The 14094-nt window shown below is 40.3% G+C and overlaps 1 protein-coding gene across 7 annotated transcripts in view; it reads right to left on the bottom strand.

Annotated features, from left to right (window-relative positions):
• The window catches only part of RAD51B (RAD51 paralog B), a 403112-nt gene that overhangs the window by 110040 nt on the left and 278978 nt on the right, over positions 1-14094 (bottom strand). The window contains exon 11 of one of the 7 annotated variants that reach the window (XM_074542842.1): positions 13219-13269. The exons of the other annotated variants lie outside the window; for them this stretch is intronic. Within the exon in view, the coding sequence (XP_074398943.1) occupies positions 13219-13269 (51 nt within the window). The remainder of the gene's footprint in view (positions 1-13218; positions 13270-14094) is intronic. 7 annotated transcript variants of the gene reach the window in all.

Genomic DNA, 14094 nt, shown 5'->3' with positions numbered 1-14094 from the left:
CTTCAGATAGGCTGGTAGGCCAAATTCTGTAGCAAAGCTTCCTTCAAATGACAATTTTCAGACATCATTCCTGAATGTTTACAGAGTACATGATGAAAAAGTTTGTCCTAGTTAAGCTGATTCATGTGTCCTTTCAAATGCTTAACAACTGTTCCAACAATATATATAAAAAATCAAATTAAAGGACCATGTTAAAAAAAACTGTCTATATAATGCAAATGTGTCCCAGGTTGAAGTAGAGAGCTCTATAAGCACCATCTAGGCCATCTTAGGTCATACATAACCTGCATGATCTTTGGCTGATCTGTATTGCATTTGCAATGGGGAAATTGCTGTGGAAGGAACCCTGGTGCCATTTTTCAAGAGCAGACAAGGTTTGCCCTAAATGCAATAATGCTGAGGCAAATTCCATTGCTTTCCCTTCCAGCAATCTTAGTACAGCAGTTCTTCACTACCTGCTACACTCAGTGTTTATGGAAAGTCTCTGAACACCTTGAGGAAGGAGATGTCCCACCTGCCCACAGCACCTGGTGGACTCCCAGCGTGCGGCATTCCTGGTCTGGAATCCAGCCCTGGGACTGGCAGGCCGTGGTGTTCCCAGCAGGGCTCACAGCTCGCTCGCTCACTGTGTGCCTGGCACAAGGCACCCAGGACAAAGCAGCTCAGCAAGAAGCTGCTGAGCTCCTGAGAACACTGAGAGAATGGTGTGGAATCTTTGCACCACCACCAAAGCATCAGGTCTTCAGAATGCAATGTGACATGCAAAACCACTGCTTAACATAAACAGTGGGGATGGAAAAGCACTGCCAGATATATTGAAATACGAAATGCTAACTTTCCTAGCTTGAGAAAATTCATTCATCACTACAAGGGCATTGCTTTGTGGCATGGTTCAACAGCAGAGAAGGATGCCTATAGAATTATCTATAGGTAGTAGGAATTTTACAGGTTTTTTTAATATAAAAAAGTAATTTTTTAAACATATCAGGTTCAAGTCTAATGTGCAACCCTATGAATGTCTAATCAGTTTTGCTTTCTTCCTCTTCTCACTTTCAAATTCTGGTCTCCTGGACAACCACACAGCAACAGAAGAAATTTCCAGTCATTCAGGCCATTTTTGCAATTACTTAAGTTGGTTTAAATGACATTATGGTAACATTATCACATATAATAATCAGCTGCAGGGAAAAGCTTTGGCCTAAATGATCAATACTCTTTCAAAAGGAATGGTGGAGATTGCTGCTTTTAAATGTCATCACTGTCCAGACCTGTTTTAATTTCTCCTCCCTGGCCTGAGAAGGACTACATGAGTTAAAGGGGCAGGGCACAGCAGAGCTGTGCTGTGAGATCTCATCCTTCCTCTAGGGTAATTAGGCTGCATCACGTCCTGTAACTCAGTACCTGTGTTCAGGGCTTACAAGGGACATGCACAAAGCAAGAAACAGACAGCAGTGGGAATGCTATGCTATGCAACTCTTACAGTACACATGAATGATTTTAAAGGAAGCAACTGCCTTTCCACATGCCACCACGGGCCAAAATAAGCTGCCCATCCCAATGTGAGCAACCAAAGTCAGGCACTTTGCCTCTGTTCCAGGCCCCTGTAACATGAGCAGTCTATGAGGGGATGGGGCACCACGCTGGATGCTGCACTCAAAATGCCTGTCCTCTCCTTCTGGCACAGAGAGCACCACTGTTCCTTTTTAAAAATCCCCTACTCTTAGCAAGGTTTGTTTTTCTAACTAGTTCCCAGAAATCTCTTGGGCGTTCCAAGCCCAGAAAAGTAATTACTGCATTACTTTGGCCACAGACACAATATCAACCTTGTTAGACTTGGCCTGTGGAGAGAGCCAAACACCTGCTGCTGCAACATTTATTTGATAAGCTTCATGGTTCACTAACATAAACCTGATCCTGCTGACCTGCAGGAGGATGAAAAGGAGTCAGGGGGAAAGGGTGGAGCAGGTAGGCAATCTCACAGCCCTCTGGCCCAGCAGCTTACAGCCCTCTCTCCCAGCAAGCTCCCATTTCTCTTTGCTTTCTTGTTTCCTGGTGAGAACTTCAGAGAATTGGTTTTCCCCCTGCAGTTATGCAGGCAGATGTGGATAGGGCTAGGATTCCCATGCCTTATGACGGATTAACTGACAAGTGTGGGATCAATACGGGAATTGTTCTAGCTCTGGCTGCATCTGTAGGCTTCCAAAGCAGACAGAATAGCTGCACACACTCTCCTTGGCATGGTGGTGTGTGCACTGAAAGGCTGGCTTAATACCAAAGTCCATTAGTTATCAGCAAGGAGAGAGGGAAAGAAGGGCTGCAAATCAAGCAAATCAGTAGATAAAAGGCTGGGGAGAAAAATCTGATACAGAAATAGAAAATTGATTTTTATTCTTCAAATGGCATAGTTGTCTAGTCTAGTATAAAAAAAAAAGAAAAAAAAAAAAGAAATGGGAGTGGGAAGGGAAATAAATAAGGTTTTATCCCAAACAAAACCATCTTTTCCAGATGATAGTGCCAAGCAATATCTGAGGAAAAAACCACATGCCAGGGTACTTAGCTGGAAGAAAAAAATAACCTTCCCAACTATGGTGCTCAATATCAGGAAAGAAACTTACTCTCGTCTGCTTCTCAGTCTCATCATTTTCTAGGCAGAGAAAGTACAAAACAGACAATCTAGAAAAGTAAAGGACATTTCCATGTATTTGCTAGCTGTCACTTACAGGGAAATGTTTGACCTCAGGACAGTATGTTTTCTAGTGTAATTTGTTTAAAATTCTTTACCTGAATGACACCTCTATCAGTGTATGTTGATAGTTTATCTTGGAGATATACAGCGTGATTCACTCTCTTGGGAGACAGTGGGAAGCAGATGAATCACTGTGGATTACATCAGAGCCAGACCAAACTTTTATATGAAACTTGGCAAAAATCTGAAGACTAATCCGCTGAACAAACATGAAGTTGTCTACATGACCATCCTCTATCTTATTTCACCTTCTTCCACTGGCTCAGAACTTCAGGAAATTTATTTCCTGATGGATAAAAAAACCTGCAAAAATTCAAGTAATATGTCACAAGACGTTTTCTGGATAGATCCAACTCAAATCAAAGCAAAAACCTCAAAAGAAAATTTCTTTTGTGGAACCTCAGGCACAGTTTTACAGTTATGTGAAATTCAGGTAACGAATGATAAACAAAGTTTTGGACTAGCATCAATATTCTACTTTTGTATTCACCCTTCACAGGGTGAAGGTACAGAACATACAGCATCAAAGTAAAATGCTAAGTAGACCCAGAAAACCAGCATGACTTGATTCTCAAAGTTCTACTCAAAACAGTCAAGTGTTCTCCAATTTCTGCTTTTATTGACTAGACTTTCTCTCTGAACAGTATGAGAAAGATGTTTTAGAACTAGTAATTCAGGAAAATAAACAAATAACCTGATACTATTGGGATACTTTTGTGGAAAGTGCTGCACGAAGGAAAACAGAAAGTGTAAGAGAATTTGACCTACACTGGGAAGTCTATATTGTTTGGAAGTCTGAGTGTACCAAAGATCTACAAAGTGCTGCCCAGCATGAAAATCTTGAAAGCAATGTACAATATACCCAGTTAATGGAAAATGCACCAGACTGAGCCGTCTTAGTTTTGTTAAAAGCTGATGATGACCAAAGCAAGTAACTTCATTCTTCCTCCACCATTATGCTTTAGGCTGTATGGCAATGTTCCCCAGCATTCTAAAAGGAAAATGAAAGAGCTCCAAATGCATTGTTCACCTACAGGCACAACCGGTAAGGAAGAACTCATGGCCTGTTCTTCAATAGCTGCTAGAGAAACTAGCAGCAAAACTCTCAAGCCAAGAATAATTTTATTTCTTGGAGCTCTCTAAACAATAAAGCCATCTCATTTCAGAAACTATTAAAAAGCATCCCAGGCAAAGTATGGCAATAACTATAAGTATCCTCCAAATGGAATTTCTGTAAAACCCCTATCATATTACAGAATGCATATGTATATTATTCTGCCTTTTATTCTTAAGTGCAGTTTCAGACTGTGAGCACATGTACACTTTGTATAGCGGCTTCTGCCCCTGACTTCCTCAGATTACCACAGATATCCCCAAAGAATATCTTTTCATGGTAAAATATTGGTAGACTGTTACACTAGTAGGAATAGTTTTAAGGAAAGTTGAACAGTTTGACAGCAGCCAGGGTGAACTTCTCCTGGTTATCGGAGAAGTGGAAACCAAGGAGCTGGACCTGACACATCAGCAGAGTACTCTGAAACCACACTAAATTTGGAGCACAGAGGGCAGATGAGAAACACCGATGGCTCGCACAGAGCATCCCCAAGAAAGCTCTTGCTTTCTTGCTCTATGCTTACAATGAACATTGCGGACAAAAGGAACCAAAATCATTCAGCAACTTCTTAAAATAAACCTTCCCAGCAGGCCCTTCTTCCTGTCCTGTAGCAGCCACCAGAGCAGAGGAGTGGAACTTGACTGAGTCACGTAAGTGACGAGTGCTGCTCTGCACAAGAGCTCTGGGTGCCTGGGCACGTGTGGCTGCCCACGCGCTGTGCTGCCAGCTACAGGACCAGAGAAGAACACGAAAGCAGCATCTCTCTCTCTCTCCATTTTCTTCCTCTATGCAGAAAACTGAAAAAAAAATTGAGATTTTTCCTCTCTACAGGTAAAATGTGAGCAAATTTTGCAGGCCCTTAACAGTGCACAGGTGACTAGAGCTCAGCCTGGTAATAACACATCACTTCTGCTGTGCCAGATCCCTGAGAACCTCCAGGATCAACACCTTACCAACTACACCATTTTGTACGACAGCAAAGGATCTAATTGGACAGAGTCAGAGCAGAATATCAAGATAAAACCTTTTCATGGTAACTGAATATTGTGCTCTCAATTTTTTTCTCTCTTTCTCAAAACTGCATTTCTAGCTTTACGGTTGTGATGACAACTTTTATGTTAGGAATCAAGAGTAAGTAATATAAGTAGGTCAAGTCTGCAAACACACTAAAATAGGTTTCTCAAAATTATGTCATAGCATGATGCCTTGAAATGACTGAACCCCATCCTTCTCATAAGTTTTTTGTTTGAACTATCTGGTTTCTTCAGGTTGGAATCAATGAAAGAAAAAGACTGTCTTTTTATAATGTCTTGGGTTAAAACCCATTGAAACTGGTCACTCTAGCCTGCAATTCCTTTCAAGTTAAATAAAGCTACAGTTAAATACTGCTTTGTTTAGTAATTACTAAAAACAAAAGACACAGGCTGTGCAGGGTCTGAACCTCACAAGACAAAGGGAATCATGGGAACAGATGCCACAAATATGGAGATTAGGGCAATGAGAAATGCAGCCCTGCTTCTAAAAGTGCTGGGGATGAATATGGTTGTTTTTGTCAACACAGGAAGCATATCCTAGCATGTGAAGCTTACGGTAAGCCAATGTTACACAGTTTTTACTATATTGAACTACTGTAATTGTTTCTTTGGTAATTTGCTAGCTGTAGAATGGCAAAAGCATAAAACTGTTTATTTTACTTTTTGTTTTTGTTGGGGTGTGTGTGTGTGTGTGTGTTTGTGTGTAAAGAATACCAAAACCAGGTTTCTTCTTACAAAAGTAATCCAAAGTCATCCGCAATTAAGTTTACTCTCTCAGAATACTATTAGGTTACTTTGAGCCTTAAAACAAATCTCTGGCCTAGATGGCTAATTACTTCCAGTTATTTCTGAATAAAGTTTTAACCACTTCTGTTGGAGTAATCCATATCTAATAGGTTGGGGTGAGGGGAGAAAGTGATCTGTCTGAGCATTAGACAAATAACAGACTAACTGACAGAATAAAAGCAGAAGAACAAACCAAAGTAACCGAAAAGGACAGCAAACCAATTTGCTTTCAGCAGCATTTGAGGAAGGCCAAGGGAAAAAGTGAAACACCTTACAGTATCCAACAGCCTTCAGGTCACTTTATTTCAGCTACATAATGCCTTAAGTTTTGGTAAAAAGAAATACAGGCAGGAAAATCTAAGAAGATTTCCAGTACATCAACTGAAACTTGATTTATCCTTAAAAAACCCAGTCTAATTTCTGAAAGCTTTGCATCAGCTCTGGCCAGTTTTCAGAGCACTGTGGCACACAGGAGGTGAGCCGGGTGCTGATGGAAGAGGTACAGCATGCACTTGGGAGAAGGAAGAATCCCATGGAAAGACCATGTCCTGCTCAACATAGTTTCTAGATGACCTGTTATAAATGTGAGAATATATTTTTCAAGCAAAGTAGAAGGGATTTTCTCTGTATTTAAACCTTTGCTTGAACTGACTCATAAAGCAGGAAAGCCATGAAAATGCAAAATTCACTTTGGAAAAACTTGCCCAGATAAGGATATATAAGGCTTCCTGGACAACTACACAGTAACTGGATTATATGTATACAGAATGAAACACTTTAGAAATGGAGTGTCCTTCACATAACGCTGAACATTTCAGCATCTCTGTAAATTAGAAGATTGAAAACAGGACATGGTGAAATTCTTTTGTCCATTATTACACAAAACCAGCAAGAATTAGCAGTTGAAGTCAGATATCCCCAGATCTTAATCTTAAAACTGTATTTGCTTTGATGTTACTCATTCCTAGGACACATTAATAGAGCAGTGAACAACTGGTGCTGATTGTCATGGTTTATTAGGCAGTGATAGATTTGGGCCATGCTTTTACTCATTTCCCATAACAAATATTTGCACATAGGACTGAAGTAGTGGGAAGCCATACATGCACAGCTATTCTCTCAACTCAACCCTTCCTTCCAAGGCCCAGTTCCACTCCCTCCAATAATCTCCCTATTTGCCTTCTATTTTTGTTTAGATTACAAGTTATTGTCACTAAATACATGAAAACTGTAATCAAAGACAGTCTGGGCCTAACATAATTAATCAAGTAATTTCCAGCTAATGGTTTATGGTTTGCTTCACTTCTCCACCCACTGTCTGGCTTTTTTAGGGCAAAGACATAACTTCTTGCATGTTGCTAGAGGACTAACAGAGTAATGGGACTAAGAATGCAATAAAAAAGATTTAATGTCAGAGGGGATGAATAGAATCAATGAGTATTTTCCCTTTAGCAGAGAACAGTACATTGCTACTTGAGTGGCAAAGGCTTCTATGCCCAGAAGAAGCTCAGAACTGCCTTCTGTGAGTGCCATGCCAGTGGAAGCACTTTTGGCCTGACTTGCATGTGTCTGCTATTCTGATTCTTCAGTGAGACAATTCACTGTCTGTTTCTGGGGACAGAATGAATGGAGGAGTTAGATCAATTATCTGAGAGTCTTCAGGATACACTCTGACAGATGATGAAAGGACTCTAATATGTAATTGAAATACCCTGTACCAAAATACTCACATTAAAATTTGGCTGATTACACACAGGTCTGAGCTATCTCGGACCTTCAGAACAGGAACTGAGTTGTTTATCAGTGAAAGCCAAACTTCTAAAAAGCTGGCTGCCCACTACAGAGCCTTTGTGTTGGGTAAATTAGCTTCAGGAAGAGAATCAAAATGAATTAAAACCACATGGAGATCCTCTCCCTTTACCCCCCTTTTCCCCTTTCCTCTCGCTATATGAATCCCCTCACCAGGAGACAGAGGCCAGTTCAGTATAATTTAGTCCAGTGTTTTTGTTTCCTAAAGTCTCAGTCTTGGGCTGAGTCCATTAATACGCTGCAGCTGATTTTAATCTAGATGAACTCAAGGCTTCTCTCTTCTTTGGTTTCAAAAAGATTACAAATTGTGTGTTATATAAATAGAGGGAAAAGGGAAAAAAAAATCCAGAATAAGTAAAAAAATCTGCTCTCCATTAGCTGACCTGCTGAACAAGACTGTGATTCAAATAAAGATGAGAAATGAGAGATGTGGGGAGAAAAATACACAACTAAAAGCTCTAGTGATACTGCACGCAGGCACAGTGGTAAGAGGACATGCAGTAATGTCTGATAGCTACCATTACCATTGTAACAGCACAGAAGAGATATTAATGGGACTCCAAAAGCAACAAACCACATGCCTCAAAGACTGTTCTGATAGTTTGTAGCAACTCCTCCCCATTAAACATAAAATCACTTTGATTAGCAATTATGACCTCTCTGTATCTCAGGTCTCTCTGCTAGCTAGGGTGGAATAAGTTGGTCTCAGACCAGCTCCTCGTAGCTACTTCAGAGTGTGAAAGAATGCCATGATACTCACATGGACTGATTCAAGTGGGGTTTCTAAATAGAGGTGCTGACACTAGAGAGAGTTGTCTCATATCAGTGCTGACAATTTTGGGTGGGAGGGGGCTGAGATTTTTTTTTTTTTTTAATGCCAGCTTGAATGCTCTGTCTGCCTAATGCCACTCTGGAACTCTACACACTGGATGGCTCAAGACTGCATGAATCCATGATTTTTAAAAGAATTGCTATAGGCTACAGATATGACACTCATTTTATTGATGCTCAGTCTCAGTGCTGATGTGTTCAAAGTCTCCATTTAGAAGATTCTCATGAACAGCTCATAGACAACTGCTCAATTTGAAAATGGCCACTGCAGCTGAGCAGCAAAGCCAAACATCAAGGCACAATGAACAGCACTGGAGCAGAATGTAACTACTCAGAGTACCCTACAGACAGGTGGCTCCTGGTGGAGAGCAACAGGATGGCTACCATTTGGAAAAACAAGAGTTACAGAATTCTATGTAACAGGCTTCTGTTATATAAAAAACTGCATTCATTCCATAAGAAAAAGCAAATGTTTTTTATAGCCTATGAGCAAGTGAGCTGTACTTGCAAAAAAAAGTCCCAAAGAAACTGCAGTCTTAATGTCATTATGATAACTTAAACATCTCAAAATAGCATTTGATTCCACAGGTTCCATTTCAGAAGTCCAGAAATGTTTTTCCCTGCTTGTTAATGCTCTCCTTTTTGGGTATTGCACGCATCTGTTTAACACAAAGAGAGTTTACAAAGAGAGTATAAAGTAAAAATCACAGCTTTGCCATAAAAAGGAAACAAAATAGAAGTAGTAAAAGTGTTAGTAAATCAATAATTAATAGTAGATATGCAGAGAAATAGATATCCAGGTGACACCATTAAGGGGAATCACATAGTTCTATCAGATTTACCTGAATATAACCCCTCCCAATAAGTTTCAATTGCAATGATTAATGTGCCTGGATTAAACCCAGTGATTTTTCATTCCTTGCTAATGGGGAGAATGTAACTTGGAAGGAGTCTGTATGCAATCACTGGAGGTTTTATTTGTATAACTTTTCTGGAGGTTGACTATGACTATATTTGATTGCATGTGGGTGGCTGTGGGACAGGCAGACAGCTGGGTGAAAAACTGTGACAAAAGAAATCTTGTCCCATTTCCTGCCTGTGCTTCATTCACTAATGAGCACTGCTCTGGGTCATTCTCAAGATTTCTTCATCTGTTGTTGTCTCGTCTGCAAAGGGGCACCCCAGCAGTGGAGCTGTTGTCAGCTTGTCTTGAGAGTTTATTCTGCTGCCTCTCACCCTTGCAGCTGTGTGGGATTTTAAGTGCCTGGCTGTAAACAACTCCACATTTTGTGCTTCTTTTTGGATGACTCGAAGGCCAGTCTAAGGCCAGATGTGTTTGCTGGTGTATCTGTTTCTCATTTCTTCTGATAAATGCATATCTCAACAACTAATAATAAAGTGAAATCAGGATTTATCTTCAGTTGTCTTCTTCAGCTTGATTTCTATTGGAAAGAAAATGTTAATAAAACACAGCTAAGTCCTCAGTCTCTCTTTTCTTCCTGGAGTGCTTGAAATGTTCACTGGACATATCCCTACAAATAAACAACCAGGCTGGTGATTCTGATGCCATTAGATTCCTGCTGTAGCAACCAATATCCCTTTTGCTAGCTTGTGGAAACAAAACCATTTTGCTTCTTTAAAAAACAGTTTTTCACTAACAATGTGTCATCTGTTCTTGTTTCTTTTGTCAGACCAGTTCACTTGATTTCTTCCCAGTAACAGGTTTACTAATTCTAACAGGATTCTTTTATAAAAGGCTTCTATCTGTGCACAGGCAGGATTAAGCATTCTCCTACAGCAAACTGTTCTGTTACCAAGTCTAGTCCATTGATGAAGAAATTTATTAGAGGATGCACGTAAGGACTGCACCTCTCTCCTCACACCTAGGCTTCAGTAAGTCTCTATCCAAGGAAAAGGAAGAAATCACACCCAATTTCATTGTATCGAAGTGCTGTCTTTTGATTTGTGTTGTAAAATGGTATTGCATTACCCTTCCCCTTCCAAATGGGTACAAAGGTGAGGCAGTGGGAAGGGGAACCCTAACCCCAAACCCTGGGCACAACCCTAAGCCTAACCCTAGGGCAGCCTCGGGCTAAGGCGGGTTCCAAGGAAAAAGCTGTGGAGGAAGCCATGCAACAGCTTAGCATATCCCTGGCCACTAATGATGGCAAGACCTGTACTGCTGCAGTGCAACACAGAACTCTTCTGGCCATGACCCTCCTCTTCTTTCCAGTTAGATCATGGCCTTATCCACTGCCACCCCTCATATCTATTACAATGGGACCCTTATTCTTAATTAAAACCACTGCTTAAGTCTGTCAAAGATACTGCTCCAACAGAAAGCAATTCCATCAGGCATGGCTTTGATAGAAGGCTTCCAATTCTCTTGTATCTGCTACATGGGTTTTACATCCTCTGCACGTTAAAATTATTAGATATGGATGGTCATAAAAACAGTTTATATAAAGGAAGTCATGGAGCTGTCCTTTACCCAGGAAGACTTTCAGATAAATGCTCTAGTTTCATCCCAAAGGAGATTTTGCCAGGCCCTCTAGCTCTAAGAGGGAGAAGAAACACTTTCCACAGTACTAGGCAGTTCTAATTATAGATGCACCAAACCAGCACCTACTTTTATTGAAGATAATTGTTCCCTGACAGTACTCAGAAGCTCATCTATTGTCTTCAGCCACAATAATGAATGCTAGTCACTCACTCAGCCTTGCTAGTTCTGTTCAGAAAAGGGTACACAAAAAACCTAAGTAAGTTCTGTTTCTTCCATGCCTCTTCAGATTTATTTTAACACCCAAATACAAAAACTGTAACTGTATACATAAGCCACCATGACTGGCCTAACTGAAGACAACTGTTTAAACTGGCAAAGACACAATTTATTCTATTAAAACCACTCATGATGATATGTGAGAAGGAAAGAAGTAATTTTAGCTTTTAAGAAACAAATAATTTCTAGGGATAGCAATTAGGAAAACAAACACAAACCACTTGTATTTGTAAACTGAGTATACTTGCTGTGGCCTGACTAAAATGTGCTAAATCTAATCTTGGAATTTTTTCCTTCAAAAAACCTCCACATTTCAAGATGCTAGTAACATAAGAAAACTAAGAACAGGCAGAATCATTCCTCCACTAGCCCAGCTGGATTTTCAGCATTTTACTGAGCTTTCCCATCTATTATGTGAAATAAAAACCAACCTGTTTTCAGAAGGCTACTTTGGTGAGTGGTTTGAATTAATTTCATTTCTTAATTTAATTTCTCAGGACATTCAGAGCTTTTTTTCCATTTTCTGTGTTGAACTTAGTGGGTTTTCAGAGCCACAATATCAACAATGCAATATGGTATCTATTTCTTCCTGTATCTAGCATGGTTTTACACACAAACCAATCATACCTCAAATATCTAATTTGAGGCCCTCATTCTCCTGCCTTTAATGGTATATAGTGGACTTACTGTGACACCTTAAAGAACATTTCTTACACTTGACCCTCTCAGTAGTTTCATGGGATTCTCCCTATTCTCTTTGCATTCTTACCAGATACTTTTTTCACTATGACAAATCACCAAGCCCTCAGATCACTTGCATAAAACAAAAGAAGGCTATTTTACCTAGGTAATGTTCTTTCTCTGTCTACAGTAATGGTGGTAGAACTTGCACAAAACATACTGTTGTGAAAAGAATTAGATTTCAGATTTATGGAAACCGACTCTAACTTAAATGTGTGGAAGTGTCATTTTGTACATCATGGGCCATGGTAACCTTGAATTAACAGGAAATCAATGCAAGGATACACCTTGAATGGGAGACAAAGCTGATCTATATTTGTGGGCTGCTTTTATTGTCTGTCCAGAAATTTCAAAGCATCATATATAAGGAGAGAACTCTGGATATCAGAATCAAAATATGCACCTACATTTTTCAAACATCCCAGCACCACAGAATTGCCTCTGATGGGATGCAAATCTGTTTCTCCAATATCTCTTGGAATGCAGAGGTAGTACATGGACTAGACAAAGCCAGAGCAGAACTAACACACAGCAAGCTAGTCAGAATTTCATGATTGCTGGGATATCTTTAAATTGTAACCTGAGGTTAGCTGATGACACAGTCATTGCCTGAATCATCTGAAAATCTGAAACAATGGCTCTGAGCATGGTAAGCTTTATCACTAATCTGACCGTGTGTCATCCTTCTGACTTGAAAGATGGGGAGAGAGACGGCAGGAATTCTGCCGCTTCAGCAGACAAATCTATGGGCAGAGCAGGAACAGAAAAGTACAGTAAACACCTGACTCAGTCTCTAGCAGACACATTCAGCAACATGACTGAACTTTACACTCAGGACACTGGGTGCCTGTCACATTTAATAAGGAAATGGCATCTCTTACTGCTGTGGTGAGCAACAAGGCAGAGGAAGAATCACATGGCAGAGAAGCAGCAAAGCAGAAGTACCGGGGTTCAAACCCAAGTTTTAAAAACCTCACGTGATCTAAATAAATACCAGCACTGCCATACCTGATTTGGGGCTGTCATGAAAGGGAAGCCTAGAGAAACAGAGTGTCCGCCCTTAACCTCCTGAGCTATCAATTTTCCTCATCTAATACTGCAGAAAGGTTATGCTGCAGTGCCCTGTGCTTCCTCACATTTAAAGTTAGGGTAGCCAAGGGCAACAAAGACTCCTTCCTCTCCAGCCTGATAGCAGAGCTCTTCCTTCCTTTTGTTCACATGAAGAACAAACACTGAGTTGAACAATAACAGTGGATGCTTCATTATGATGCTCTCTTGGGCACCCAGCCCTGGTTAGCATTATCTTACCCCTTGGTTTTGTTTTAAAGGAAACTGTGAATGGTCTTTTCAACTGCTGGTGTTCCAAAATCGACATTACCTCTACTTCCTCTGTTTTCAAGTTTCCTTATTTTACCAACAATATGTGGCACTATGAAAAAAAAAAAAAAAAAGACAGTCAACGAACTGAGAAAGCTTCCAGTCTGAGGCAAGCAGTAACAGAAGGCCACTTAAACAAGCTTTCCCTGTAAATTAATGTCACACTGTTGGCTGCAGCCCTCAGTGGGCCAGCTCTCTTACCCCTTCAGCCAGAAGAGGCCTTGAATTTTCAAATTCAGTTTATGTATTAAGTTTTCCTGTACCCTAAAATGATAGAGCCATGTCCTTTCTGAGCCTAGGCAGCTGGGACCAGCTTGAGGGACACCTTATTCCCTTTGTGCTCAGATGTAACAGTGGAATTTAGTTCATTCTACATCAGAGTAACCAGGGCTTGCTCTGACTTTTGTACGTTACTTATAAACCTTTCCTAGGCCACAACAAATATTTCAAATGAAAATCAAACTGTGACTCAGGTGACTGCCCATCTTTTGTCCTGCTAGCCAAACTGGACCACTTGGATTAAAAAAACCTGTTTCTCAAGGAAAACAAAGTATTCTGGATGAATAAAAGTTCATCTAAGTTCTGTTAAACTTGAATAAAGTTCTATCTGGTGTTACTCAGCTGGAAGGACTGCAGTAATGAAGCAAGGCAACGGAATTGTAGGGGAGGGAAGGCTGAAAAGCAAAGAAGAAACAACATACCTTTGAGCTCTGGTGTGCTCTGTGTGAGGCCCTGCCTCTGTATCCAACATGAAGGTGGCCAGGATCACATAACAGAACTATCAAAGTTATGCTTTCACCATTCTGATTTAGTGCTTTTGGCTTTTACTACTGAATTCAAATACATTGGCTTGATTTTCAAAGGTAATGAGCACCTC

Source organism: Zonotrichia albicollis, chromosome 6 (genome assembly GCF_047830755.1).
Source record: "Zonotrichia albicollis isolate bZonAlb1 chromosome 6, bZonAlb1.hap1, whole genome shotgun sequence".
Classification (NCBI taxonomy): domain Eukaryota; kingdom Metazoa; phylum Chordata; class Aves; order Passeriformes; family Passerellidae; genus Zonotrichia; species Zonotrichia albicollis.
This window is presented reverse-complemented; position numbering and strand designations above follow the sequence as displayed.